Source organism: Heloderma suspectum, chromosome 2 (assembly GCF_057233095.1).
Source record: "Heloderma suspectum isolate Gila_16-S chromosome 2, 16-S_ref, whole genome shotgun sequence".
Classification (NCBI taxonomy): domain Eukaryota; kingdom Metazoa; phylum Chordata; class Lepidosauria; order Squamata; family Helodermatidae; genus Heloderma; species Heloderma suspectum.
The window spans coordinates 272,960,396-272,986,082 of NC_139459.1; the positions used below are offsets into that span (position 1 = coordinate 272,960,396).

Consider the following 25,687-nt stretch of genomic DNA (forward strand, 5'->3'; position numbering starts at 1 on the left):
TGCCAAGGGGAAAACGAGGTGAATGGAAAAGCATATATTTAAATATGCACAAATTCGGGCTGGGAAAGCTTGATATACACAATATTAGAGGTGTAAATGGGCCATTGATATGGCCCCTCCAATACTGCATAGATCACCATTTCCCAGCCCGAATTTGTGCATATTTAAATATGCACATTTTTAATTACTTCATTTTCCCCATAAAAATAAGCTTGGCAAAATGGCGGGTGCTCATGGATGGATCTGGGTGAGTGCAGGGAACGTTCAGGAGGATGCGAGTGGGGGCGAGCAAAGCCAGAGGTACGGTGGGCACAGCCAGGCGGGGGAGAGCCTGGTGGACTCCCAGACGCAGTCAGGCGTCCGCACCATCCCTAGCTGTAGCATATTATGTTAGAAAAAAGTGATCTAGTTTTAAGCAGTAGGTGGTTTATTATGCTCATTCTGTATAAGGGGCCTTCAGTTTCTGCACAATCACTTTTTAACTCAGTAAATGCACTTTTTGTTAATTGTTTGCTGTCCAGTGATATTGCATTTTTTCCAGCACTGGATAGTTTGCATCTGGGAAATTTAATTCATTTATGTCAAACATTTATAGCTTGCCTCTGCACCATAAAGGGCATTCAAAGCAACTTGCAAAACACACATTTACACCCGCCTTAAGGAAAACAAAGAAAAATACAGAAAGAGCAGAAAACTATAGTTTATTTATTATTACTGTTATTAATTATTGCTACCGCTTTATATTTTTGCCCATTTTGATTCCGCCTCTCTTCCAAGGGAAGTCAGAACAGCATACATGGCTCCCCCCATCCTATTTTATTGCACAACCTGTGAGGTAGATTAGACTAAGAGGCAAGCCCCCTTCCTGCTAGGGATGGGGGAGAAATTTATTTGGTTTGCATTTTAATGCAAACCTACCTAATTTGCACTTCCCAAACTGGTACCTGAACTGAAACCGTTATCCTTTGGTATTTGCGCTTCTCTGAATTTTGCAATGCAGTTTGCCAGTCAAAAAAATGTGTGCAAAAATGTGTATATTAGGGAAAAGTGCACACAAAAATACAAATATTAGTGAAAGTAGCATAGGAAATGCATTGTATTAAGGGACATTGCATGTAAAAAATGTGTACATTAGTCTAAATTGCCTACAACAATTCATATATTAGGGGAAATGTGCACAAAAATGCATATACACTTTCATGTGGACTTGAAAATAATAGCAAACTGATGCAGAAAGGAGACAGAATGAATTTAAGATTGGGAAAAATGAGAAACGGAAATTGACAGATTCATGCCCCTGACAGTGTATGGCCCCCTCTAGCCCTGCCATCCACATGTTAGATGGGGAAGGCTATGCATAGACCTCTACCCATGTGCCCTCAGTTTTCAACCTACTCACATTGGGCAGGGAGGTCTGAAGGAGGGTTCTCCTTGTCTTAAAACAAACACAAATAGAAGCTCCCTCCAGACCTTCTTCCTCAAGATAGGAAGGTCAGGGACTGAGCAGACAAGGACATGGTGGGGGGAGCAGGACACACCCACATACCCTCCCCACTGCACTAAGGTAAGAAGTCTGAATTCCAGCATAGGGCTAGTGTCTTGAACGCTAACATGCACAGGATAGCAAATGTAAACCCTGAACCTTCCTTTCCAATTTCCACTATGGGATACATAGATTCGGCACATCAGTTCACACATTCGCAAGACAGTACAGAAGGGGAAACACCAGTTCTATGTGCACGTTGTGCATTTATACACAACACACGAATTGGAGAATGCCAGATTTGTGGGTAGCCCCAGTATCTAGTAACAGGCCAGTTTTATGCGTAACACAGAAGTGTCAAGACAAACAAGATTATACTATAGCCCTAGCTGATGCTTTCCATGTCAAAATAGCAGAAACACCAGCTCTTCTTGGTTCAGGGCATATATGTATTATGCAGTGAATTTCAGTTTCTACTGAAGGTTTTAGAACTAAGAATCAACAAATACATCTCATTGCTAATTTCTTTTCTCTCTTCCTCTTCAGATTACGTTGGAGGCTGCAAATATCAAACTACCTAGACTGCCTCAGGGATCCTATTCCTCTCCTGGATCCAGGCAAAAAACCTATGAGCTGTGTGCATGTCCCAATGGGAGGTTATTCCTTTCCCAGGCGGAACCTACTTCCACCTGCCAGATAAACACAAGCATCTGCCTTTGAGAGAGACTGTTTGTGACAGGCAGAGCTGGCAGCACAAGGGCCTTTTCTGGCCGCTCAGATCGCAGCTGCCAACTATTTTTACTAGAACACAGAAAGCCTATCAAAGACTTTTGTGTGTGTGTGCGCGCGCGTGTGTGAATATATAAATATATAGATATATATAGATATAAATATATATATATATCCTTTGTGTAAAATGAGGTTTCAGTACAAGAAATCCCAGGGTGACCCTCTTTGTGTAGCATTCATCGCTCCCTCATCAAAATTCGTAAACAATGTGCAAATTGGATCCAGATCCTTCCAGGAGTATTCAGACTGTGTAGTAGCTAGCCTCCATAAGTCAAGAAAATGCTTTCAAGCCTCTCCAGATTTACTGAAAGGCCACCTCACACGTGTCATTTTACCTACATGGGTGTACGGAGAAGCTACATCATGTGATAAAATTGCACCCATGTTTAATGTGTCAGGCACTAGGATCTGCAGTTGTCACTTCCCAGTGGGTCTATCTGAAATAGACAGGTATACAGTCGACACATACAATAGTGTGCAGATTCCCATCGTGTTGATTTCTGTGCATCCATTTACATCTGTGTAGGTATAATGTCATGTGTGAAGCAACCCAAAGATAAAGGCCAAAACAGGCAGTTTGACTTGTAGCAATCCTTCTCAGCCCAGGCCTGAAGACAGAGAAATCAAAAGAAAGGAAGGTATCCCGACAACATGGTGAACGGAATTACTCAGAAGCAAAAGATCATTAATCACTTCCAACAACTGGGATAAACTGGGAGGAGGTGAGCGTGCATTGGCGCTTCATCTCTTAGCCTGCTTCAGAAATATTCAAATGGCAGGTTAGTGCAGTTGATTAATTAATGCCTTCCCTTCAAATGCCCTTTGAGAACCATGGTGTATCATGTATATAAATGATAGCCCCTTGTTATTTACTGAATCATCAAGGCAAAGAGTAAACTGCCTGGTTAAGGACAGCGTAATGAGACAAGCATCTCTGATTATTATTATGCCATGAAAATCCATCAAATAAGGTGATAAAATTTCCTACTGCTTAGGCTGTTCCAGGACACTTGAATTGCACACTGTATTTTTTAATTAGAGGTACATATCTCAAGAATATTATTGTGCACCGCTGTCCATGATCCTGAGTCTGATTCTGACAGCTGAGATTGTCAGTGACATAAAAGCCCCCATGAAAGCATCATTTGTGGAAGGGGGATCCGTGCAGTTAAAGGGGAGTGTGCCGTGCAGCTGGCCCCTCCCCTGCGATCATGCTCCTCCTCCTCCTCCTGGCTCTGCCCTTGACCTCCGTGTGTTGAGCAGTAGTCTGAAGGCCATGCTGGCTGTGCTCATGGAGGCTCCTCCACACCATTGGGAGCCCTGCACAATTGGGGCTTTTGATCACATGGAGGAGTCCCCGTAAGTATAGCCAGCTCCCCCTTCCGGCATTTGCTTGATGTGTGGCAGGTGAAGCCAAGAGGACAGCCACGCGGGGCTGGCATGGAACTCCTTCACATGGTTTAATGTGTAAAGGGGCTTAAAATGGGTCATATTAGTGGAAGCTTAGAATTACATTTGCTTTTTGATGACCTATAAAGTCCATTTAAATTCTTATATATGGGAGACTGGGACCAGGTGGACAAACCTGTGGAGACAAGCATGAAAAAGAGCACCAGAGTCTATTCTCACACACTTTGCTGACTTTCACCTTGAAGTTCTTACCTCTGTAGTGCACAGCACTATCACATTAGAAAGGATGCATGATGCATCTCATAGATGTGTCTCCACTCCACTCTCCCATCTCAGCTAAAGTAGGAAAAATTGTCCCGATAAAAGTAAGAAAATTATTCAGTGAGGGAGAACCTTGTACTGATAATGTTTATCCTCTAATGTCAACTAAGCCAAACATGCTGTTCCTAGGATCATTACAGTCTGCAGTACAGATGACCAGGGAACCAGCATAATCTGTGTAAATGGCATGGGACAGAACACACATTTGACCCTAAAATCACAGAGACACTCTTAATATCAGCAAAAGGCAATCTTTTGTTCATTGATAGGCAAGATGCCTGCTGTACATACAAAAATATAGGAAGTTTGCAACCAATTGGTATCTAGTTCACCCTTTGCTGTCAACATTTCGGGCTCTTAGTTTCTGAAAATTCCTTTAAAAAGAATGCTAAGAACTAGGTAGAATATGTCTGATGAAACTTGGCATGGAGGGGATTAAAAATGTAAAGGACAGTAATATAACTGCTTTGAAGGCCTATTTGGGTGAGAAAGATGGGACGTATATTTACATCTTTTAAAATTAAGAACATTCCCTATCTAGAATGTTATAGAGAGAGATGAAGAAAGTCAATGTCACAAGTTCTGAATGCTTCAAATATCAGAGATGCTTATTTTGAAATGGTTTTCAATGGTTTCCAGCAATTATGACACAATTAGTTCATAGCAGGACATGATTTCCCTTGAAAAGTAGTACATAATTTCCCTTTAAAACAGAGCCCAAGACACTCTTCCCGACAGGAACCCTAGAGGGATGGCCATGTTGTAGTAAAAACAACAAAGAGCCCTGTAGCACTGAAAACTAACAAGATCTTTCTGTGGCACAAAAGTGTGCACTACCATACAGTTTGCTACGGGACATTCTGTTGTTGTTTTTCTCTAGAGGAATCATCTATGAGATGGAAGTAGTAACAGCATCAGATGTCTCCTGTCTCATGAGACGGGCACAACTGGTTCCATAAATAACCCATGTGCATTTCTATAATTAGTGAAAAACATACAAATATTGTGGAACCCAGTCCTATACCCAACCTTTAACCTTAAGTCAAAATGGGTTGATGATTACACTTGCGGCAGCCTTAAAGCAGAATTTATGTACCCTTTCAAGCCATTTTCTTGGATTTCTTGTGGGCTAGAGAGCACCAAGAACTTGATAACAAGACTGTTGAAGTCAGTTTGGAAGGCACTCCTATGATTTCAATGGAATTTGGATTAAGCCATTTCTAAATATTGTATTTAGGTGCTTCAGGTTGATGATAAAACACCAGTGAAGTGCACTTTTAGCGGACAGTAAAATGAGTAGCTCCACGTTACATTTACAGTGCAGCCCTATACATGTTTACTCAGAAGTAAGCCCCAATGTGTTCAGTGGGGCCTTCTCCCTGGTAGGTATATTTAAGATTGCCGCCTTAGTGACACTGTCAGGACTTTATGCACAGCATTGGCTAATTGAATGGCTCCTATCATTACTATTGTTTGAGCTGACAAGGGGGTCACCCAGGATCACAATTGTATTGGGACACAGGACTTTACACCATCTCTGTTCAAAGAGGGAGACTTGTGCCTATGCCTTAAGTCAATGCACTCAGCAAGGAGAAGCACATCGTATTTATCTTATTATTAACACTAGTTTATTTGGAGTGTCGGACTGAAGGTCAGAGAGAATGGTAGTTGCAGTGTTTGAGAAATGAATGGGGGCTTGTAAAGTACACTTACTAGAAATTCGCAACGACTGTGGAGCACCGGGAGGGAGCAAGTTCAGGTCTTGGTCATGTTTTAGCCTGAGCGTTGAACTTCTAAGCTCATCCTGGAGGTCCACCTTCAAATCTTCAGAGGCGTTTGTGTACTGTGGTATTTTTTCTTCCTTTTTCATTTCATATTGAACAGTGATCACATGTAAGGGCCATTTCATTAAGGAGTACTTGCCAGGATGCCCAAGATGGTAAATGACCTCAACACTGCAAAGAACATATACATATTGCAAGGTAAAAGAGATATTTGATCTTTGCTTCCCCCATTAGTTTTACTGATAACAAAAGAAGACAATGGAAGATGTTCCTTGAGATGAGCCATTGGTGTGTTTAGAAGTTTGATTGTTTGTTCCTAAAGGGCTTATCTTTCTGATAGTTCCATATTTCTGTAATTTTGGTCCTGGTCTTTAAAGTTTAACTTTGGTCATTAACTACATTGACTGCAGTCAAGGATGATTATGCTTAGAGAGGAAATGAAATCTTGGAAAGGATGCTATCAAACCACTTCACAACAGCCATCAAACATCCTTTACATGGTGAACTTGCTTAGTTACTGATCCAAGTTTATCTTGTAGCATGGGAGACCTTTGCAGCCTACCACAATTTCAAAAGTAGACACCTCTCTCACTAGAAGAAGAGGTGGTTTTTAGCAATTATTTGAATTCTCCTTTGCAGGAACTCCTTCCTTTTAAAAAAATGTGTAGGAAATGCAAGTTTTGAAACTTGTAACATTACATGTTGTTGAAAAAAAAAAGACCTCTTCCCCTTTCCTTGTCTTCCTCCAACCAACCCTTTATTCCCTGAAAAAAGTCAAGCATGGAAGTTATAGGCTGCTAAAATCCTCAGATTAGGGTTTATGTAATATGTAAACCTATGTTGGCTTCAAAATTTTACTCTGTAGGTAGTTTTCCCAACACTTCTTAACAGCAATAGTTTGGTGTGGCAAGAAGCCATGTCTATCAAAACTGAGTTCCATACCTGTGATCTAATGAAGACATGGATCCTTGTGTCATATAGAGCTGATGTTGCCCCTGTGGCAGGCACTTTAGTCAAATCTGTCATGTTTTCATAGGAAACGTTATTTAAAGAATACCTATGACAGGCACAAAATTGTACCCATACATTATATTGGAAAGATAGATCATGAGCAATTTTTTTCACTGTGCCTTCTGCCATTAAAGTTTTAGGATATACAGTACAATTTCGAATGTAAATTGTTAAAATCATTCATAAAATATACAGGCCTCAGTTGTAATTGTATAAGTGTTGTTGTTGTTGTTGTTGTTTAAGAAAAAGGATACAAGTATGTTGTCAGTATCATCAGCTTGCACACACCAGTATATCAGATTTTGATAAGTAACAAGTATCTTCCTGTATAAAAGTGGGAAGATATTTGTGCTAGTGCAAGGATGTTTAAAAATATATTATATGCACCAACAACTGAGACCTATATGTTTTGTGAATACTTTTAAATATTAATATTTGTAATAGATGTTTGTCATTCCAATGTAATATTGGCTTTTTCTAATTCTAAAAGGTTCCCTACAACTTTGTGTGAGAAGTAATTTCACACACAAGCTGTTGCTTAAGAAGGACCATTGGCATGTTGTCACTTGTTGGAGTAGTCACCAAAAACCGTATCAGCATTTGCTCTATGAAAAACCTATGTAGTTTTTCTGTGCAATGAACATGGGATTTAGTGGGCTCTGCAGCAGTCTTGGTTTAAATTTTTCTTTAGCTTCATGATTATTTTCACTGCATAAGTTGTTTGTACAAGATCCTCACTCAGATCCAATAAAATTTATTTCTCAGTTTTGTTCCACACTGGGATATGTCCCAAATGGAAGTTTATCTTTAGCTCTAGTTGCCAAGGAAAAGCAAAGGTGGATGCTGAACTTGCTTTCTCTGAAATCAATGTAAGGGTTTAAATGCCTGCAGTAGACATCCCAGGGATTTTCTCCATCGGGATTTATGGCCTGATTCTTGGCCAGATCATCACCAACTCAAGTCAATGGAAATATTGTCAGTGACTTCAAACAGCTGCAATACTATACCTTCTTGTATTACAGCTGCTTCTCCCTGAAATACATTGCAACTGATATTACATTCAGCATACCTTAAACCAGCTTAAATGCTATGGATAAAGATAAATGCTTTTAACTACTGTTAAAATTCACCTTGTAGGGTCTTCAGAGCATGCTAGAACTGTTTTACACCAAGGAGGAAAGCTACTGTTATCAGTTACCTGTACAGCAGTGGCATGTCTAAATTTTACTGAAAACAGATTGCATCACTTTATGGCTTGGTTTGATTCAGCACTCAAGTCAACTGTGCAAATGAGAAGTTGCCCCTGAGGAAATGGTCACATCAAGGCAAGATTCTTAACAAGTTGTTAGAATCCAGTGAGGATAATGGCTGTAAGAGGTTAAACTTGTGCAAATCTGAAGTTTCAACATGTTGCCTTCCTTCACATACATTTATATCATTTGAAGTTGACTGTTATTGTCATGGGCCTTGGAAAAAAGGAAGACATCAGGTGCAATTCTGCAAAAGCTGAGTTTGCCTAAAACTGCAACCCTGTGCACATTTATTTGGGAGTAAGACCCACTGAACTCTGTGGAGTTTACTTCTGAGTAGACATGTAAAGTATTGCAGTGTAAATCTAATTGATTTCAAAGAGGCTGTTCTCCTTTTCTTTGGATTGTGCTGAAGTAGATGAGACCTTTTATTTGGCCAAGTTCTAATGATGAGAATATGCAGGTTGCTGAGCTTTGCAGAGAATTTGCAGCTATAGGGCAGTATCCAATGCAACACTATCACTAATGTAAATTATGTTGTACTAAGCGTAAACAACCACTATTGCAATGTCAGAAGCACTTGCTGACATGAGGGTTTTGAGTCAGTTCATCTCTCAACAGTATGTCCATATCTACACAAGAGCAGACATGGCCTGGAGCTCAGAACAACAAGTATTTTCACGTATAGAACTTGGCTTGGTGTAAGTTATTGTTTTTCCTCTGCTTGGCACTTGTCATGATAAACCTCCATTGACATTTAGAAACTGCTCCAGTGTTATGATCAAGAGATGTCTGCAGCAGTCAGGATGAAATCTGATAATCTTGAGCTTCACAGTGTTAATCCTTGCCCCCCTTGGGTGCCGGAGCTGGTACCTGAAATGGATGTGTACGTCTGTTAAAAATCTCCTCTTGTCGTTTATATTTCCCATCAAGAAAAGCACGGGGTGGGAGCGGGGAGTCTCAAGCCACCGTATTAACTTGTCATATTTAGCTTCAGTTGAACTGGGATTTCAGCCACAGAGCTCATGGTGTTAAAACAAGTTGCAAAAACCTGTGACTCGCCTTCCAAATGAAGAATTGTATCAAATAGTTTGAGGTGTATAAGGGGCAGGAAATGACTTGAAAAAGTGGGGGGGGGGAAGTAGACCTAAAGGGGATTGTTAAAACATTTCTGAAATATAAGAAGAAATTCAGTGATGTCAGCACAGTTTCTTTTTGATATGTGGAACTCCATGTCTCTGAGAGAAGACTACCAAAGCTGTTTTTTATCTTCTGTCTAAGGCAGAGATACTTATGCTGTAGTCCTTGCATTACATTCATAGTTTACTTCAGATTCCTGCACGACTTGTGCCAACCTAACCTAGCAGCCCTAACAGACAGATTTAGGCTGCAATCCTATATGCGCTGGCCTGCTGTAAACCTCATTGAAATCAATGGGACTTACTTCTGAGCAGTTACGTAGAGGATTGTGCTGTTAATTCTAGTACATTCTAGCCCTAAGTCCACCAACTATACAAAAATATCTTTACCTTATAGATCACGTAGCGTGCTTTTCTTTTGCTCACGCTCACTTTTCTTGGAAATGGCTAAAGCGCATCCATGGACATCACAAATTCTGAAATGGATACAGTGGAGAAATAAATTAACTGCATAAATACTTGAAAGGCAAGGTGCTACCAAATAATCTTTTTCTGCAATATGAAGAATGATCTTGGTAACTGTTGCTGTTTTTGCAATAGAACTCGCAAAGCTTATGTTTAATTAAGTTTATTCTCACTCTGCAGAGTAACCTAACAAGGGTAATCGATTGTGAAAATATATCCACTAGGAGCAAATGAAACATATTTGTTCATTTACATTATTATGTTCATCTGATTACATTTCCAACTTGATCCACAACCCAATTACGTGGTCGTGCTTACATATTAGCCAACTGAGTTTTATGGAACTCAGTATGTTTACATCAAAATCCTTCTAGTTGAATGGACTGTGGAAGCAGGCTATTGATACGTTTAATTATCAGCAAGTCTCTTTGTGTGTACTTTATTTACTTGTTATGCTTTGTATTTGAGTACTCAAAATTAGAAAATGGCAATAATTCTATTTGCCCTGTACCACTGTTATATTATGTCTGTTTAACAGAGAATGGACTGCTTAAAATAACTCAAGCGTTACGGAGCTTTCATTTGAACTACTTAGTTGATGCTTCATTGTTTTCTGCAGATGTACAGTGCAATCCTATACATGTCCACTAAACAGTAAGTTCCATTAAATATAATGGGGCTTACTCCCAAGTAAGTTGATATAGGGTTGCAGCCTTACTTGATTTGGGAAGTTCTCACCTTTACAGCCTTTTGAGTCTCTTGAAGCTTTTTGAATTTGAGGAACAGCCAGTTTGCACAACATTTGTTTTCTTTTAGTGGAAAAGGTGGATATGTAACACAGCCGGTCTACATATCCACATTAAGGGCATGCAGATACACTGAAATTTCCCACGCAAATCTGTGCAAACCACAGGGAAGTGAAATTCCTCAGAAATCAATCCGACCAGTACAGTACTCTGCTGGGAAAGCCCAGCAGTATTGCCATCTGCTGGAAATGTTCCATCTTCTTGTATCAGAGCCCCTTGTCTTTCTTTGCTTCAGATTTCCCTTGCTAGTGCAATTGCCGTAGCAGCAGGCCACCTATTCAAAGGAGAGTTGAGGCACCTCTTAATCTCTCTTTGAGAAGGGTGGGTTGTTGATCATTATGTGATCAATTTTAGTTTTGAAAGAAACGTTCCACTAAAGAGCAATTTAAAGTAGTTTAATCTTTTTGGCCGTTATTTCTGCTTTGTCTTTCCAGAGGTGATGGTGACAGGAAGAAAGATTTGTACAAAAACGTTACATTTACATAGTGCCCTGTTACCAAATACTTGAAATAAAAATGTGCCACCTTAGAAAATGGGATCTCTCACTCACTCACGCACACATACACACACGCGCACACGCACACACAGTTTTGTTTTGTTTCTTAAAGACACTTCGGGGCCTTTCGGAAAGTTTCCTTAGGATGAACTATTTCTGCATCTCTTATAAGAATAAGTTTGCTGCATAGGTGTCAAGTGCATCTTTGTGTGGTTCTAGAAATGTATTCCATGTTCATGTGTGTGTGTGGGGGGGGAGCGTTCTTTCCCCATTCTAAAACCGTAATCACTGATAAGAGATAAAAGAGTCTGAAGGCTTCTGCTGCCTAAATGCATTACCACTTTTTAAAGCAATGTTATTTCTATGGGCTTTTTTCCTCATACCAAAGTAGCCTCTGTAACATCTTCAAGCAGTTTTGAATCTAAAAACAACAGCAATGCACCTCACAAATAATTGTGTGGGATTCTATTTTTCATACAAGATTGGATTACAAATGTCCATAGTAAAAACACTGCTGCACTTCTCCTTCCTACAGTTTAATTCTGGTGTGTTCTCCCTCTTTTTTTATACTGGTTGAGCTCCTGGATTTGTTTTCTTATATGCTAACAATGGAATTAGCATTTTCTTTCTTTCAGAGAAAGCCTTTATCTGGGTTCTCCTTTGACTTTGCAGTTACCAGCTTTAGCTAATTATAGTTGCTCTTATTGATGCAAGAGATAATTGATGCTTTGGTGATATATTAATGATGCCTCTTATAACCATAAGCAGCCTAAATAGTATTAATAGCCAATGTTCAGTGTTCTTGGCAGCCACCTTGCACCCATTAAGCAAACATCAGTATCAATGCAGGAGCAAGTTACTAAGGTGAACATCAATATGCGTTGATGCCATCTGCATTCAGATTGACAAAAAAGGTTGGGGGGCTTCTGAGTGAATAAACAATTCAGCAGTTCTGGGGTGTTTAATACAGTCCCCTTATGGGACGCATGCTTTCTATATTCTATTGGCTCTAAACTGTAGCCATTTAATATGATGCAGAGGCTAAGAGTAATAAACAAATAAACAAACAAACAGAGAATAAACAATTCCTCAGTTCTGGGGTGTTTAATACAGTCCCCCTATGGGACACATGCTTTCTATGTTCTATTAGCTCTAAATTGTAGCCATCTAATATGATGCAGAGGCTAAGAACAGCATTTTTAAAACGGGGGAGAGGAGTGTGTGTCTGTGTACCTGTAGATCTAGGTTTACACAATGGCCAAAGGCTCGATAAAACATATTTTGCGCTAAGAGCAGAAATGGAAAGGTCCCTACAATTCTGTCCTATATCCACCTAAACCAGAGCATGCTGACAAAAGTGCAGGTATGGCATAGGACCAAAACATATGCGATATAGAAGATCCCTGATAATTTCCCCCAACATTTATGTTTTTACTTCTAACTCTGTGCTACTATTCCTGCTGCAACTTCTGCTTAGGGATGTCAGAGAATTTCGCCACAAATCTCGGCCCCCCGAAATTGGCGGCAAAATGGTCTGCCCCCCCGCCCCCCCCCCCGGACGGGACTTACCTTGGGCGAATCCTCCTGGCGGCAGCGGCTTCGGCAGCGGTTCAGCAGCAGCGGCTGTGGCAGACGGTCTTCCGACCAGGTGCCACCACCAACATTTCCAATAAAAAAACAACAACAACAAAACGTGATAGGCTACGTAAAGATTTACGTAGCCTATCACGGCTAGATTTTTAAAAAATACCGTGATAGGCTACGTAAATGTTTACGTAGCCTATCACGGCTGAGTAAAAAAAAAAAAAGGTGCCTTTCTTAATTTACCACAGAAGCTCCTAGGACCAATGTGGCACACTGCTTGCAATTGTTCGGAAGGCACAGGCACAACTGGCACCTATGGCCACAAAGATTAGCATGCTTTTGCCCACTGAAATCAATAGACTAAAGAGCACTTAACTCTGTATTGAATTATGCCTAACATGTGTCTGAACCTCTCAGGCCTGAAAAGGAACAACAGTAAGGTTTGAAAGCTTGACATTTCTAAAACAGCGAGTTAGTGAATCTTTACCATATCTCCCAGTAAAGACCAAGGTCAGTTTATTGGTCACAAGACAATGTATATTCTATATGAAGGTCTCGGCTATTAAACTGGACCCCAGTGAAGCCTTATAATCAGCTGCTCTTTGATATTCAGCCCTGTATCTTCAAATCTGGTCAAGTCTGCATTTGTTTTGCATCTCATTCTAGAGATGGCGGAGAATTCCGCCACGGACCCCTTGGAGTCTGTGGTGGAATGGAAGACTTACCCCTGCCTCCCCGTGGAATCCTCTTCAGCCGGATCCTCCGGCTCCGGATTGCCAGCGATACGGCCGCCATGCCGTATTGCTGGCTGAAAGGGACTGACTGTGGCCGCAAATGGTGTCCGGGACGCCATTTGCGGCCACAGTCAGTCCCCTTCAGCCAGCGATATGGCATGGCAGCCGTATCGCTGGCAATCTGGAGCCAGCTGGTGTCTCTGCAGAATCGTTGTGGAGTGGAGCCAGCCAAAGAGGATTCCGGGGGAAGGAAAAGATCACCTCCCTCCCCCCCGCAGATCCCCCCCCCCCGGACTGGCAGGTAGGGGATTCGTACATCCCTACGTCATTGCTACCCATGAGAAAGTGTAAACAGGAGTTTAACTGGGAACCAGTGGATGACCTATAAGGCAGAAAATAAAGCTGGATCATAAGTGCTAATACACAGCATGATCCTGTTCCATGAGCACAGAATTGTGTGTGGGTGAGGACATTCGTCACAGGGCTCAACTGAATCCTTTAATTCCATTCCCCACAATCTTCTAGTTGTTGGCTGGGGGCACGTATTGGCCTACTGTAGTGCAGCTGCCTATTACTTACTGTGGGAGGCCAGCTGGCTCTCCCCACAGTAAGATCCAGTGCCAGGGTCTTGCCCTGAATGGGGTCTTTGGATCTTGCTGTCAAAATGCTCACTGTAAGTAACGGCTGGGTAGATTGCAGTGCATCCATGACTGCAGTTACACCTGACCCAAAGAGCCTTGTTGGACCTCATAGGGATTCCTCTCTCGTTAGCACCAGCTCTGAATTTGTGGTGGTGGATGGATGGATGATGCCATTAGTTTTACCTAGCTATACTGCAGATACATTAAATCCCATAGTAGCATCTAAAACCCTTGGGTTAGGTTCAGATACTTGGTTCCACCAGCAGAAGGAAACACAGAATCAGCCCTGGTGCAAGTTCTCTCGCCCTCTGAAGCGGGAAAACACATGCTGCCATCACCACATCATGCCCCTTCCCTCCCTCCCCACCGCCACATTGCACCTTCCCCTGCCCCACACCCCCTTTACCTTTGCCACCATACCAACTCTATGGAGAGCTGCACAGCTGAAACAAGCAGCCGCCCAGGTCTTGTGGGTGCTCATCCATGAGCCCCTCATCCACTTCTTCTGGCCAGGGGGCTCTCGAAGGGGAAACAAAATGTGGGTGGCTGCTTCAGAGATCCCTGCTGGACACTCTCTCGCTGCAGTAACACCACAGCAAGGGAGCAGCTGGTGTGACCTTCTAGAGCACCTGCTGGAGGCAGCAGGACAGCAGCGGGCCCTCCTGGCTGGAGCCGGGGGTAAGGGGTGAAGGAATTGCTGCACCTCCAACTCCACCGCCTGATGAGGGTGCTTCATTCTGCTTCATGAGTGGGCTAGCCCTGTATGGAACTCCACATCCCCTCTTCCCCACTGCAGCTCTTCTTTGCCCTCCAAATCTCCTCCAGAGGGTCACCCAATCACTTATAGAATGAGGCACGGAAATCCCATTCCACAAGTGTTGTCCTTCCACTGGCAGAACCAAGGATCTGGATCCAGCCCATTATATTTAGTACTATACCATTTATTCCCACTGGCATATTCTCACCATTACATAAATTATGCAGCCTGTTTTTCTTTCTCTTCACTGCACTGGTACTATTATTTTCTTAAATTTATGGAATTTGTCTGAAATGTTCTGTACCCCCCCCCTCCATTTTATTGATCAACTTCCATTTTTACAAGCTGACCTCACCTAGTCCCATTTAGGTCTTAATAAAATTCCATTATGACTTCATATGGCTAGATTTGTATTCAGCCCAATTCTCAGCCCAGCTGAATTGAGGTTTCTCCTGTTCAACTTAACTGGTTGCAAGTAGCAGTTGTTAGGCATTGTCATATATGTCATCAAAAGACTTCTTTTCACATCTGTAACATCTGTCAATCCTATATTGCAGTGGTGCACAGCCTTTTTGTCTCTGAGGGCTGCACTGGATGTCTGCTGGGTGGTAGAAGCCACACGTGTGTGCGCATGTACAGACATGCACACATGAACGCACATACACCCATTCACATACAACTCACATACAAGATCCAGTTCACTCTCTGTCACACAGACACTACTCACTCAAATCCAACTCCGGATCTCCAGCCCAAGATAATTTCAGAGATCTGGCACCCACTTTGATCAAATAAAACCAACACTTCTCCCAGAAGCCCCATTCTCAAACCACCCAGGTATCCAGGAATCCCAGCTCCTAGCCCTTCTCTCTCATCTAATCCACTCTGTTGATGAAGGATCCTAACATCTCACAGTCTGTTACCTGGAACTTTTTCAGGGTGAGGACTCGAGGAGGGGGGACAAAAATAAGAAGGAAAATGTTCTAGGAATATGCTCCATGGTTCCTACCATAGAAGCCCTGTTCCTAGAGTGTCCTAGGAAGCACGCAGGAGCCTTTGGGCACTAGAATGCATCAAATAGGAACCATATAGCCTATTCCTAGAGAGTTTTTCTTTTTTTCTGGGGGTTCCTAGTGGTTGGTGGTGGGGAGAGCACCAGACAGACCTTGAGACGCTGCCTGGATCCCATGGGCCACACTTTTTGCATCCCTGCTATATCGGGTAGAATGAACAATTAATGTAAAAATGACTCTCAGGTTACAGCATGTGTGAATGCTATCTGTGTTGATAGCATTCACACATGTACCCAAATGCCACAAAGGGGTTCAAATGTGCTTTTAGCATTTGGAATTGCCCTCAGGTTCTTAGCTTCAGTTGTGAACTACAGAATTCACAAATGGTTGACAAAGAGCCCTGCTGAATCAAACCAAAGGTCCATCTAGTTTAGCATTCTTCTGTTTCTAACAGCAGCCAGCCACGTGCTTTCTGAGAAACTCAGAAGCAAGGAATGGAGGCCTTCCCTTGTTACACATACATCCCCATTGTCTGGTAGCTCGGAGCTTTACTTCCTTTGGACACATGGGTGCTGCTTTAAATTTTGCTTTTTGAAACTTGGAGCAACAGCCTGGATCCAGTGGGTTGGGTACAGACTTAGTCATGTTTAGAGAAAATCCACTGAAATCAGTGGGGCTTAGGTTAACCATGACTAACTTTTCCCATTGATTTCAATGGCTCCACTTGTAAGCATGATCAAATCTGAATCCAACCCATTGTCCCTGGCTTAAATTGATTTATAGGGCTCACAGTCCAAAGCATACAAGCCCCACTGTATTCAGGGGGACTTACTTCCAGGTAAGTTTGCTTGTCGTTTGTATTATTGGAGCCACTTTTCAATAACTTGCCTTGTTGGGATACTGGTGCTTGACACATCAGATAATTACTTATGTTGATCCACTAAAATGCTGTGTATACAGACAGAGCAGTGAGAGCAAAATACATTCTCTGCTGGTATAAGCAATGAAACTTAAAACTGTCAGAATTCTATCTATCCGTGAACATAGCATAAAATGCAGCCCATATGCTATCACAGTTTTCCATCTGTAGTAGTAGAATACCCATGCCTGACACCATGGCCTTCATCATGTAAACAGGACAAACGCTTAAGTTCTGAACCACAGTCTTTTTCATTAAGTTGTTTGCATCTTCTTTGACTTTTTATTTTTAATTTATGTATGTGTGTGATTGAGAAAAAAATTCAAAGCTTTTTTTATCAAGTAACATCAATCCTTGCACACTCTATGCAAAATTTTGTAAGCATTGCAATAATGCTATGAATTACACAAGGAACTATTTTAACTTTATTACACTTTCTGTATAAAAAGATTTGTATTTAAAATTATTTCAACTGCAATCTTGTAAAATATATTAATAAAATAATGATTGTTAAGAAAGGACGTGTAGCTTCATTTTTTCCACATTGTACGAACCCTATGAAGCCAAATGAGTATTAAATATTTAAGGATTAATCATAGTTGTTATAGTAAACCCTTTCAAATATATTCATTCTGATCTTCTGATTAGATATGCCCACACATATCTTGCATGCTGAAGTTACCTGTTCAGTTCAGTGGAAGGAACCAGTCTACATGTGTAAAGGAAAGTGTGGATTGGTTCCTTCTGTGGAAATTAATGGAGAAGGAAGGCCACCAGTTTGCTTCTCCATGTGCGTGCACTGGAGTTCCTGGACACAAGATGGATTGCTAAATCAAATAAATGTTAACTGCAGTCCTATATATCTACTCAGAAGTAAGTCCCACTGAGTTCAGTGGAACTTACTCTCAGGTAAGTGATTATTGGATTGCAGCCTAAGAGGTGTAACCATTAGTCCTACTTAGAGTAGACCCATTGGAATGAATGGGGTTTAAGTTAGACTAACATTGGAATCAACCCAATGTGAGAAATGATGAGGGAATTCAGTATTGCTGAGGTATGTGCCACCAATCCTAAGAATTTTTCCTTCCGGCTCCAATACCTACGTGTATTACCAGTGTTGCTGGGATGGTATGTAAACATTCCCAGATTAGCTATTTCCTGTTTGAATGGGTGGTACTAACTAGCCTAGAGTTACAGGAATTAGGTAACCCCAAAGGGATATTAAGAGCTATTTATAATTTCACAAATAATTATTTCACATATTCAACAAGCACAAACCCCTTTGAGTTAACATGTTGTGTTAAGGCCAGGGCTTGTCTTAAGGGCAATATGGATATAGTATGGTATCCTATAGGGGCCGCGATGGCTTAGTGGTTAAGACACTGAACTGCAGACTGGAAGGTCGGCAGGACAGCAGTTCGAGACCCGAGTGCTGCGTGACGGAGTGAGCTCCCGTCTTCAGTCCCAGCTCCTGCCAACCTAGCAGTTTGAAAGCAAGAAATTGCAAGTAGATAAATAGGTACCGCTTCGGCGGGAAAGGTGACAGCGTTCCATGCACCTCGGTGTTCAGTCACACTGGCCACATGACTACAGAAGCGTCTTTGGACAGCGCTGGCTCTTCAGCTTAGAAATGGAGATGAGCACCACACCCTAGAGTCGGACACGACTGGTTGGGGATACCTTTACCTTTTTATGGTATCCTATGCTGTGGTTAGTTCCACCTTCACTGCTACCTTGGAGCTGGACAGCTGTCAGTGGCAGAGTGGTGGACCGAAGTTCCAGATTTGTCTGTTCGCTGGAATAGACACATGGAGTCTATGCAACTGAAGCTATCATGCAACGAAAGCTACCATTCCATGTTTCAGGTATCCAACTGGCAACCAACCAAGACCATCCACACAGAGTGAGAAAGTTGGAAGGGAGGATGTAGGACGGCAGAGCAAACCTAAGGCACGGGGGGGAAGAATGCTAGAGAAACCACCACTTCCTAGGCCCTGCAGGCTCATGCCAGCCAGAGCAGAAGTGGAGGGACGGTCTTCACACACATACACACACACACACACACACACACACACTGTTGTTTTTTAAATTCTCTTCTATTGATAGCAGTGGAAGGGGAAATAACATGCAGGGAGCACAATTAGCTGCAGTTACCAATCCAGCAGTTCTACGCAGGTTGGCCCCCACTGATGAAAAATGTAACCTGTGAGAGGCCTATGGTGCAGCACACAGATTGCACTTGAAGCTGAGACCTAGCTTGAAACTGCAGCTTTGGACAGACAGATCACACAGACTCAGTTGCCCATATGTAAATTGACAATTTGTCGGGGGGGGGGGCAAAGGTAGCCAGATATGGTGGCATTTCACTTATAGCAGAGGAGAGGAAAAGAGTTTAATCATGTGACATCAAGTATCTAGCCTATATATTTATTCCACCTCACCAGCTGAAATGCTGCTGTAAAAATTGAGTTTGCAAGCTAAGAATGTCTGGCCGCATTAAAGTGCACTATTCTTTCTTTCTCCTTTCTTAAAAAAAGAAGAGTCAATTGCACTATATCACTAGGACCAGATGATGCTGATTTGTAGAACTATCAACATCCTTTATAAACTGCAAGCTTTGCTGCTGCCGATAACATTTTGTCAGCAGTTGCGTGTTTCTTTACACCTACAGAAACACTCCTCCTCCCCCACCCCCCACAAAGCCTTTGCTTTCATCTGTCTAGAAAACATACCAATGTAGTGAGAAAACGCCAAATGCCTGGCTAGGCTGGAATGCATTGGCACCATATGCTCTTCTTCATTAGGCAAGATGATGGGGGTGGCACTCACACAAAAAATGCCTCAAGTGTTTAATTTAGAAAAGCCATATCGTTTGAGGCAGTGAAGTCGCTCATGCCAAAGGCAGAAGCTCATTGAAGTCAAACAGAACCAGACATCCGAACTGACAAAAAGTGCAGGTGCATCCAGACACGGGCTGTCTGCGGGTGTCTAAACTCTAAGACTGGGCAACTGGCACATTAATTCAGTGTGCCAGTCACATGCGAACTATACAGACTACTAGGACTGGCATACATACGGGCTGGAGGGTGGCCGTCTTGCCTAAACATTGACAATAACTGAAAACCTCACAACAGGGAGCACCTTTTTAAGAAGAAGGGAAGGGGCCGTAGCTCAATGGCAGAGCACACACTTTATGTGCACAAGGCCCAAAGTTCTGTCTCTGGCATGTTCTCTTGAAAAAGAATAAAGTACCAGGTAGAATGAGAGATCTCTCCATGAGACCCTGAGAGCTGCTGTCAGTCAGAGTAGACCAGCCAATGGCCAGGGATGATGGGAAGTGTAGTCCAAAACATCTGGAAGACACCAGCATGGGGAAGGATGGAGTAGATAATAGTGAGCTAGGTGGAGAAACATACTGACTCAAGTAAGGCAGCTTCCTATGTTCCTAATGAGGCTCTTCTTGTGCCAAGGGCTGCCCCTACCCACCAAAGAAAGTAGGCTGAGTTTCAAACCAGTCCCTCAATGCACCTGCAGAAATCCTTACACCAGGCAGGGCATGGCCAACCAGTCAGCCATGACGAAGAGATGCCAAGGTGCCGAGATGCTGAGGCTCCAGCCTATGGAGACATCTGGAAGCCCATCCTCTAATCCAGGGCTGGGGAACCTCTTTCATCCCAAGGGCCAAATGCAATTTTGGAGAAATACTCAGGGGCCACTTTCCGCTGGTGGGCAGGGCTGAAGGCAAAGGGAAGGGGACTGAAAATACAGAAAATACCCGCATTATGTCTTACAACTCTTACTGCCAGTAACTTAAGTCTGAGGAGAGGCATTAGAATGGAGGGAAAGCTGCACAAAAGCCATAAAACCACCAAATTATTAGTTGGGACCAGGAGGTGTGACTAGGAGGAGATTGCATGGCCTTCTGGGAACCCCAGAGGGCCAGATTTGGCCTCTAGGGCCAGAGGTTCCCCACTCCTGCTCTAATCCCTGACAAGTAAACCCTGTGTAGATAAACAATCATGGAGATAATTGAGTTGGATTGTGCCCACCAATCCCACCCCTGTTAGCCACATTTTGGTCAGGTCTTTTGCATGGATGCCAGCTGTACATATGTAGAATATGAGAGCCAGCGTGGTGTAGTGGCTAGAGTGTTGGACTGGGAGCTGGGAGATCCAGGTTCTAGCCCCCACTCGGCCATGGAATCTCACTGGGTAACTTTGGGCCAGTCACAGACTCTCGGCCCAACCTACCTCACAGGGTTGTTGTTGTGAGGATAAAATGGAGAGGAGGAGGAGGAGGAGGAGGAGAAGGAACCTTGGGTTCCTTGCAAGAGGAAAAAAGGCGGGATATAAATGTAATCAATCAATCAATCAATAGAATACAGAACATGAGAATATGGTTTGTATTGTGTAAGCTTGGAGCACAAGAGCCAATCCAGATCATAGAGGCTGGGCCACTCCACATTCCATACACACACTACACATACACCTCTTTAAACCAAGAGGTCTTTCTTCCACGGTCATCATGTCTAGTTTAGATTCAAAGCAAAACACAAAATAGAAGAGCAATACCCGAAGAGGGTGAAACCAATGTTTAATATTGCCAGCAATAAAACGTTTACTTTCTCCATGTAAGTTTCACATTTAGGTTGTTGAAAGCAGAAAATAGTTCCTAATCTACCTTCCTCTTCCTGGCATTCTAGCTCATGCTTAGGTCTCCTTTCGATCTGTCTGGAGACGGAAATAAAAGGATGATTGAAAGAGCAGCCAGACACTCCTTGCTGAAGGTTCAGATGCTCTCATTACCAGACTAAGATCAGGCTTTGCCACTGCTCCATCAGCTGGTTCTCGGCTCGCTCTGCTCTCACATTTCTAACTGGAGCACAGTACTAGTTGATGAGCTGGTCCACAGTTAGAGGAAATAATGAAGGGGGTGAAATGAAATTTTGTGAAACCAGCCTAGGCTGACGTGGGAGTCTGATCATTTTTGAGTTTCACATAACTCTTCATCAGGCAGAACAAAGACTTCTGTAACTCTCAAACATTGGAATAGCGGAAATTTTATAAGGTATCTGGTCCACCACTTACCTTGGGGAAGCTCACAAGAAGGACTTTATAAGAGAGAGACAGAAACACAGAGAGAGCTATCCATTAATTTATCCCAACATCTGGTAATCAAGGATATATTGATCATGGAAGTGCTATTCGCAGCTATTATGGGCAATAGCCATTGATTGATCTATTGTACATAAACTTGCTTAAATAACTGCAAAGGAAGGGTAAGGTGGCTTGTGAGTCACGGAAATGTATTTTGCCTGTTGTGCCTTGCTTCTAGCAAATGCTGACTAATTCAAAAGGATTTTTACATTTGTCCTGGCACTGAAACAAGGAAAACAAAAGCCTACAATGGCTGTTGCCCAACAGCACGATTTTACTACAACCTATTCCATGGTCCTCTGGTTATTTGGGTCAGTTTCAGCACAATGGTGAGTCATCACAGAATATTGTTTCACAGGTTAGCTCTCATTCTGGAATGTTTGCCCTCGATAGAAGGGAAGAGTAAGCTGCAGTGACTCACCAGGCAGAGACTGAAACAACCGGATTCCCACAATAAAGTCATAGCCAAAATCATCATAAAAATAAACAAAGCAAGTGAATTCACCAGAGCAGATGGCGCTGGTTGATTGGTTAGCATTAGTGAGATTCTAGTTTATTCACTATTTATGTTCCTCAGCCATTGACAAGATACACAAGATTAGAAAGGTGCTGTATATTATTTCCATTGTGTGTCTGAGAATAATCACACCACATGACAATGTCACTCAGGTTATTCAACTTACTGAGTTTCCAGGTAAAAGGGTTTCCTATCTCGTTTCTCCTACCAAGAGATTCTCTCTCTCACTCTCTCTCTCTCTGGAAGTTTACAAGAACATAATACAAGATGTATTATGGATACAAGAACATTGAGAGTTAGATTAATGTAAATCTTGTATCTGGGATGGGGGTAGCGTGAGTAAAATAATTTTAAGACAGAACATGTGAGGCTCATTACTCTCCATCTCAGCCATGACAGGGCAAATGTAAATATGGGGCATGGCAACCCACTTTCAGCTATAATTAATGAGCTTCTTCCCTCAGAAATGCAGACTTTCATGTCACCTAACCAGTGTTTTAATTCATTAATTTCATCTGTGGCCACTTCCTATTGCTTAAGGCCACAGGCTATTTCTGATAACAGCGACCACCTCTATGACCCTAACTATATATATGGTGTGTGTGTGTGTGTGTGTGTGTGTATGTATGTATATATATATATATATATATATGGATATATAATTTTCCTACAAGATCTTTACTTACCAAGCCTATCTTCACTGAAGAAATAAGTCCAGAGAATGTACATGTGGATTTTCTTATTATATTTATATCCTGCCTTTCTGCCAAAAATGGTGCTCAAAGTAGCTAGCCATATAATATACAGGTTAAAAGGGGGGCTGGAGGAGCTACCTTGGGAAGGAGGGGGCAGGAAAGTCCACTTCCACCAGCACAATTGATCCAGCATAAACCTGGATCCAACCCACAGAATTTTGCAGCCGGGGGTGGGTGGGTGTCCAGACATTGTTGCCTTTCATTTGTAGTCCTCTCGTGTTTTCCCGCCACTTCTTCCATTCTTCTCCTTACTACAAAAAATCTGTAAAGGAAGAAAAGACTGAACAGCGGCACAATGCCTTGTGATGGGTAACTGTAGGAGCCCTCTGTCTGGAAGCACCCTCAGTCTCTCCATCTTCAACTAACCCAAGCTGCTTCCTTTTTTCCTCTCAGACCTCTGCATTAGCTCATTCCTTAGGGGCTGAGAGGAAAGAGTGGAATTCTGTCCAAACTCTTGCTTAATGGTAAATTGGCCAGGCCAGACTTCATTCAGTTAACCCTTTTCTTGTCACAATCACAGAATCACAGGGTTGGAAGGGTCTTCCAGGAGATCATCCGGACCAACTCCAAATCCCAATACAGTATATTATACCCAGACTCCTCCTCTTCCTCAACTCCATGATAAAATCAATGCTTAAACTACTGGCTTTATCCCAGTATATTTCAGCCTTCTTAACCCCTTCTCTCCTAAATTCTGCACTTCTCAAACCATTTTGGCAGGCAGTAAATAATCTCCAGTATGAATTAATTCACCCTGAATAAACTTTCACCATAATGTTGCATAGTGATAAAGGGGTAGATATTGACCACACTATCAGTGCATGCTTAGGGAGGAAAACAGGATACTAATCTAGTCTAGCAACTGCATGGAAATAGGGTGATAATTATTCCAGATTACTTAAAACCCAGTAAAAGAGCATGGCCTTTTCAAACCAGGGAACTATGAAACTATGAACATGCAGCATTTCTCTTTAAACAGAGATGGCAGATGTTTAAAAAGGCACCCCTATGAAAGGTCGGAAACAGTTGCATATGCAGCTATTAGTATGCAGGTATTCCTCTTTCTGCTTGGCACTGTTTGCAGCTCCCTCAAAATTAATGCAAAAGCCCTTCAGGCAGCACTCCCCAGCTTCCCATTCAGCACTTTAGAGCCTCACAGTCACAGGAGAAACAGCTTTGCTAGACTCAGTAGGGAACATCTTGCTCCCAACAGAGCAAGAAACATGCCCAATAAGACCAAGGCAGGCACACCGGGTGCTACCGCAATTGTGGTGAAAAACATTTCCTCTGTGGGGGAAGGAAAGAGGATTCTGATTCCATCCTTCAAAAGGAGTCTCGAAGGCTGTGAAAAAGTCAGGTTTGGAATTTTTAAAGGCTTCCACATCAGTTACACTGGATTTATTTGCAATTAAATAACATTTATGATCTGTTAAATGCAGTTAACGTTGCAGAGCCTTATAAAGTGACCCCCAATTGCATATTAAAGGCCTGCCTTCGCTATTTTCCCCTCAGCATAAAAACTAATTAGCTGAAGAGCACGTTGCTCAAACTGGACAGCCATTTGGGCTGTAGGCAGTGAGCTGAAAATTATAATATGCACATTATGGCGCCTCTGGCTTCAACTGTTGTGGCAACTGGTGCTGCGTTAAAAAATCAGCTAAAATATTAAAATTCCAAACTTTCATTTCATTTTCATATTTCCAAAGTCCCCCCCTCCTTTTTCCATCACCCCTGTGTCATGGAATCATAGTTGGAAGGTGCTTTAGAGATCATCTAGTCCAACTCCCCGCTCAATGAAGGATCTGCAATGCAAGATGCAAGTACAGCATCCCTGACAGACCACCATCTAGCCTCTGCTTAACCCTCCATCGCTAAAAAAAAACCTGGCCGTACAAATCTGGTACTGGGGTCAAATGTATCCCAAGAAAGCTATACAAGTAAAATACCTTGTGGAATTTATTAAGCATGACACCATTTGGAATTAAAAAAAAAAAAAACTTCATTTGAGACCTTATTATTTATTTAAAACATTTATATCCCACTCTATATCATTAAGATCTCAGGCTGCATACAGATAAAATCAATTTCAACAATATAAAACAATAAAAAATTTAAACAGCTAAAACATATTAAACATTAAACAAACTAGCACCAATTAAAATCTAAAACAATAAAACAGTTTAAACAGTGTGCTACTTTAGGGACCATCCCTTTCCCAGTGAAATGATGTAGTTGTACGAATGTCATCAGGGTCAATCGAGCCACAAAATGTAAACTATAAAACCTACACAAGTGGTATGTGGGGTCTAACTGACCCCAGAGTTTTTAAACATAAAAAATTGTGCCATTACCATACATGCAACATGTAACAGTTGCACAAGTATAATAATGCAACAATGAGTTGTGAGTTATCCATAACAATAACAGATCTCCCAGAATTTTCAACCATAGCGCATACTACCTGAGCAGGCTATGCGCCATCACTACATTTCACAACTCCATGAGGAGGCCAAACAAAGCAGTTACATGGACCACATCTTTCTCACAATTTTCTGTCACTGCACTGGCCACATAGATCATGGCACCTGTTCCTTCTCTTGGGGTCATCACTGGCCCTACCAGTTCTGTGGCTGGCTATGTCCCTAGCATCAGCCTGG

General features: G+C 42.2%; 1 protein-coding gene across 1 annotated transcript in view; it reads left to right on the plus strand.

Moving 5' to 3' along the window:
• SGCD (sarcoglycan delta) overlaps positions 1–2,203 on the plus strand; it is a 341,247-nt gene extending 339,044 nt beyond the window's left edge. Inside the window, exon 7 of the mRNA XM_084839249.1 lies at positions 2,030–2,203. Coding sequence (XP_084695375.1) covers positions 2,030–2,203 — 174 coding nt within the window. The remainder of the gene's footprint in view (positions 1–2,029) is intronic.
• The last annotated feature ends 23,484 nt before the right edge of the window (positions 2,204–25,687 follow it).